Here is a 5,922-nt window from a genome sequence, read left to right as displayed (position 1 = left end):
GATCTCTCAAATAACTATGTAAACACATTCTTAAGAGATGGTACAAGAACACATCGACCCCTCGTAAGAAAAGGAGGGAATGACAGGATAATGGGTGAGGATGTTTTGTTCGAACTAGCAGGTACAAGGACAAGGTTGGTAACTAACATCTGGAGTGTAAAACATAACTTGTTTGTCTCAATGTATAAAAGGAGATATCCCAGGAGGGGCATCTTTGTGTTGGCCTAGAGGACAGGACCATGGTGTCCTGACTGAGCTGGTACCATTGTCACGGGAATATATGTGTTAGTGAACTTGTAACCATTGAGTCAGGCCGCTGGTGACAGGCTTCATCAACAATAAACCTGTCCAAGGGCCTTCACCATCCAACTGAGCCTGTGGTCTTTCTTTATGAGTAAAATTGAGGCCTCCTGAATAGGCAACCTGTGTCCTCTGCTCGTGCAGCTGACGCCAGAGCTCCAAGAACAGCAGCACTGAGCAGCCGGAACAACTTAGCAGCTTTAACAACTCTCCGCAGCACTAACAAGAGAAAGGGGTGGCTAGCCTGCACAATGGGCACTGGGGCAGCAGAGGGTGGGGGCGGGGAAGGAGCAACTATTCTGTATAATGGGCACGGGGGCAGCAGAGGGTGAGGGGTGGGGAAGGGGCGGCTATACTGTATAATGCACACTAGGGGGTAACAGAGTGAGGGTGGGACAGCAAGGGAATTTCAGCCATGTTGTGTGTACTTTTTGTTAGTTTAGCACCACTTTCATCTTCAATAGTGGTAGGAAAAGTTGTAGTAGTCGCTGTATCACAAGTTACAACAGTGGTTGCAGTATTAGGATGACAATTAGTTCCTGTAGGCCAGGACCCTATCTCAAAGGGACATTCCCTGCCCTGCAGAGTGTCCAATCTAATGGTATGACTACACCCCCATTGGATACCCAGGTCTGTGGGACCCAGGCTTGTGAACTCAGCATTTCCAAGCCCATGCTTGAGGACCCACATTGCATCATAAGCCTGGGTTTGCAGTTGCTGGACCCAGGTCTCACAGCCATGCTAACGTGTCCATGCTGCACCATGCACACCTTCTGACTCAGGACTGAGGCTTGAGCTGCATCCACACTGCAAAATGACAGGGCTTGGACTTGAGTCTCAGTGGGGCTCAGGCTCTGATCCTGTAGCACTTCCAGGAGGTGGGCCTGGGTTGGGCTGAAACCTGAATCTGAGCCCAGGTTTACAGTGTGGTGTAAACATACCCTAAGACTAGGCTTGGAAGGATTAGAATTTCATCGGTAAATGTCAGTAAACATTGATTTCACTGAACACATACAAACCAAATAAAAAAATATTTCCATTGATAATAATAAAAATTTACAGCTAAGCAAAGGAAGAAAAATGCTGCTTGAGAAATTCTCAGAGTTTAATGTAAAGTTATTTACTTTGTATATTTTGACCTCTAATGTAGACAATGTGTGTTTTAATGGTGATAAAACTTTAGCTCTTTGAAACTCAACATCTACTGTCGTTAAATAATTATTGTCTTATGCCCCCATAATTTTTCTCAATTTCACATAAATTTAAAAATCTAAAAAAAAAAAAATGCTTATCAATCAACACTGATATTATTCATCAAAATTGTTAAAAAAATAAAAATAGAATTCTTCCCAGCCTACTATTAGACATGTGAAACAACGAGACTCTTCTGATCAGCATGAGAAAGAGCTGCCACAGCAAACCAGCTGTCTAACCATTGTTAAATGCTTTTTCAAGCGTCATGGCAGGGAACATGTAAGGAAGGGATCTGAGGGAGGACAATGAGGTGGCTTTGCGGGTGGGGAGCTCCTCCCTTGCTTGAAGGGTTTCATGGGAGAAAACATGAAGGCGCACTTTGGAACATGTTAGAAATGGGCAATCAGGACTGGCATGATTTGTGGAATGAAGGCAGGGGTCCATGTCTCTCACTATATGATCGGAGAGAGAGTTGTGATTGGGCCCTTTATATTACACCTGTATAAAGAGCAAAAGACACAACACAAAAACAAACAGGCATGGTGAGCTCCAAATAACCATATCTACTAATTATATACACTATGCAAGACCTATCTACATGCACATGATTCTGCTCTGGCTGGGTTCTAGTGGCTTCTGAAACAGAGAACACAGTGAGCGCCACTAGTGTGCCCACAAACTATTTAAAGCGATACTACCCAAGTCCAATGCACCACTAAAAATAGTCATGTAGCTGTTCCTGCTTGGGCTCTGAAACCCATCTCCCTCCCTGGGTGTCAGTCTGAGCTCCAGCCCAAGCGGGAATGGCTACATGGCTATATTTAGCACCATAGCACAAGCCCCAGAAGCCTGAGTCTGTAGACCTAGGCTCTGAAACTCAATGCTGTCTTTTTTTTTTTTTTTTTTTTTTTTTGCCATGCACATGTATCCATAGGGTCTTGCCCTGTTCCCATTGAAAACAGAGGCAAAAGTCCCATTGTTTCCATGCAAGTAAAGTAGGACAGGGTAGCATTTATCAAGTGCCTATGTGAGTTGGGAGTATAAGTCCCATTTTCTTTCAATAAGACTTGTTGCCTAGCTCATTTTGGTGCTTTTGGAAATCTGACCTGTGATAGCATATAGATTCTAATAATTATGGCTGGTTTCAATGGGACTGATGTGCCTAACTCCTTCAGGTTCATTTCCAGATCCTATCCTACAGGGGGTTAAACATGGGTAGACAGTGTAGTATAACACAACAGTAATGATCTAGCTAAGTTACTATTATTGCCAAGGGCAAGTCTTCACAATTCATGAATCAGGCTCCAAAAGAATCATGAGATTGGCTTAAAATTCATGAGATTTTTGAAAGAATAATAATATATTTTGTTAGCTTCTTATTTGCCGTCTGTTTTTTGAACAGTTAGGATGCCTTTGCATCACATTTTCAAGCTTTTCTCTTCAACCATAGAACTATTATAGTATTAGCACAATTCACAGTCTTTAATGTATTTATTCTAACAACATCCATGGGACAGAGAAGGACAATTATCCCCACGTTTCAGGTGAGGAACTGAGACATAGAAAGCCATATTTAAAAAGTTATTTACTTTCAATGGGAGTTAGGCACCTAAACTGCACAGACACCTTTGTAAATTTCATTAGGCACTGCTCTGCATCATTAGGCACCTAAATACCTTTCTAAATCTGGCCACAGAGATTAAGAGTAAGAAGAAGAGTAAAGATATCTAAAGATGTAGATAGGCACCTAATTAGATTTTCAAAAGTATCTAGGCATGCCCATTAAAATCAATAGATTTTTCAAAGGTACTTAGTCACCTTCCATTGAATTCTTGGGCTCTTTTGAAAACCTGATCAGGTTACTATCTACTTCTTGAGGTGCCTAAATATCTTTAAAAATGTCACCATAAGTGACTTGGCTAGAAACTCTGTGCCAGAGCAGAGAACTGATCAAGGGTCTCCCAAGTCACTGTTCTAACCACTGGATTATCCCATCTCCCAATGATGGTAATGGAAGTCGGAGAAGCGGGAGGAAGACACAATCCTGGAAACTGACCTACGAGGGTTGTTTGCAGTGTTGTTGTACCCGTGTCGGTCCCAGGATATTAGAGAGACAAGGTGGGTGAGGTAATATCTTTTATTGGACCAACTTCTGTTGATGAGAGAGACAAACTTACACAGCTTTCGAGCTTACACAGAGCTTTTCTTCAGGGATGGACATTTTATTGTTAGGATGAAAATTTCTCCCAATCAGTTTTCCCAGGGCCTTTTTGATCTCTTGGTTTTTCAGGCTGTAGATGAAAGGATTAATCAGTGGTGGCAGCACAGTGTAGAAAACAGCCACTACCAGGTTTTGCTTAGATGGCGAGTTGGAGGTGGGCACCATATAGACAAAACTGCTCGTACTGAGGAATAAAGTGACGACCATGAGGTGGGGCAGACAAGTGGAGAAGGCCTTATGCCGACCCTGAATGGAAGGTATTTTCAGGATGGCAGAGAAGATTTTAACATAAGACACAGCTATTAAAGCAAAACAGCTGAAACCCAAACAAAGACCAATGGCGATCATCACAGTTTCACTAATATTGTCCTTGGAGCAAAGGAGATTCAGCAGCGGGGGGATATCACAGAAGAACTGGTTGATAACCGAACCACAGAAGGGCAGTGAAAATGTACTTACAGTGTGCAAAGCGGAATACAATCCACAGCCTGCCCATGACCCACAGGCTAACTTAAGACACAGATTCTTATTCACAGTGATTGTGTAGTGCAGAGGTTTGCATATAGCAACATAGCGGTCAAATGCCATAATAGTGAGGAAAATTAGTTCAGTAGCTATCAGGGAAACAAATGAAAACAATTGTCCAGCACATTCAGGGAGAGAGATCACTCTAGCATTGCACAGGGAATTGACCATAGATTTGGGGACAGTGACAGAGATGTAGAGGAGGTCTATGAATGATAAGTTGCCGAGGAAGAAGTACATGGGGGTGTGAAGGTGCTGATCAACAGCTATGACTGTGATGATGACAAAGTTCCCCAACAAAGCTGCCAGGTAAATCACTAAAAACACTGCAAAGTGTAAAATCTGCAGCTCCCGAACATCAGAGAATCCCAGGAGAAGAAACTCGGTCATGGTGGTTTGATTTCCCATCTTCTTCTTGTATAAACTGTGCTCAGCCTGCAATGACAAAAACAAGAAGAATGGTAAAGACAAGAAGATGTTAAAATATAATATTGGAAGCAATATAGACATGTCCTGTATTCCATATACGGTTCAGTTCTACAACACCCTACTGAATATTCTCTGGGAGGGGCTGAAAAATCCAAATTTACATCAATTTTAAAGAATTCCACAGGGTTTGTGTGTATGTGCATGTGTACATGTTTGTGAACAACAAAGGACTTTGCGTGTGTGTGTTTGTGCCATTATAGTTCTCCACGATACTCTTAACTCCAACTTTGAACAGGAAACTGTGACATCCAAGCCATCTAATGCATCAAGAGAAAATTTACAATACAGCACAGGTTCATAAAACATGAAAGAGAATGAGGAAATTAAGACCTTTGAATGATATCATATTCAGTTAAATCCTCGCTATCAGTCCATTCCTGTGAAATGCTGAGTATCTAGCTATCTATCCTGGTATCTCCATGTCAGCTGATATTTTAGTTGTACAAATGTTACAGTTTATCTAAGAATCTAAAGGAATTTACCATTCTAGCACAGTCAGCTCTCTCTTCAATTATGAAGGTCTCTTTTCACCTCCTGCTTCACAGTGAACTCTAAAAAGAATGATGAGACCCATATGGGAAGATCATGGAAATACCCATGTAACCCTCACTCCCTTGGCTGAGTTTTCCAGGAACGAATTATGCTGTGAAAACCACACAGCCCTTTTACTTTGAATGCTGTCTGACTTCCCTTTGCCTTCACTGTTTCAGGATGACTGAAATGCTGAAGGAAGATTCACTGGTAAATTATCAGTTTCCAAGCACCTTTGGGGAAATGGCCGGAGGCCCCATAATGAGATAAGCTCTCACAATAAACAACACTGCGGCACTGTCTACATTTTGCATGAATAATACATTACACTGAGGTTTTCAAAGGAGCCCAAGAGAGTTAGCTGCCCAGTTCCCAGTGAATTCCAATGTTTCAATATTTAATTATCCACACAGCTAGGAAACTGCATCTTATTTCAAGGCTGAATTTATCTAAACTCAGTTTCCGGGTACCAAATCTTGTTATATCTTTGTCAGAAAGGTTCATAAGCCCCTTCCTCGCTACCTGATATTTTGATTTTTTTTTATGGGATTTTACTGAAAGTGACTTTTTCATGGAAAAAATAATTTACAATGACATTTTGCATTTTAATGACACTTTTTACCCATATTTCTTGTTTCAAAATTAAAATTTTTACTATGTAC

At 41.5% G+C, this 5,922-nt stretch overlaps 1 protein-coding gene across 1 annotated transcript; it reads right to left on the bottom strand.

Moving 5' to 3' along the window:
- Positions 1 to 1,986: 1,986 nt before the first annotated feature.
- On the bottom strand, positions 1,987 to 4,648 carry LOC128847333 (olfactory receptor 14A16-like). Its single transcript, XM_054046729.1, has 2 exons — positions 3,689 to 4,648; positions 1,987 to 1,992 (listed from the first exon to the last, which is right to left on the bottom strand). The coding sequence occupies exons 1-2, from the start codon at positions 4,646 to 4,648 to the stop codon at positions 1,987 to 1,989; spliced, it is 966 nt and encodes a 321-aa protein (XP_053902704.1).
- Between the last annotated feature and the right edge of the window lie 1,274 nt (positions 4,649 to 5,922).

The sequence above is a fragment of the Malaclemys terrapin genome, chromosome 13 (assembly GCF_027887155.1).
Source record: "Malaclemys terrapin pileata isolate rMalTer1 chromosome 13, rMalTer1.hap1, whole genome shotgun sequence".
In the NCBI taxonomy this organism is placed as follows: Eukaryota; Metazoa; Chordata; order Testudines; family Emydidae; genus Malaclemys; species Malaclemys terrapin.
Note: the sequence above shows the minus strand (reverse complement) of the source record. Positions and strands in the feature narration are given on the sequence as shown.

Coding starts and splice junctions, on each gene's coding strand:
- LOC128847333 (XM_054046729.1), bottom strand. CDS start 4,648: ATGGGAAATCAAACCACCATGACCGAGTTTCTTCTCCTGGGATTCTCT.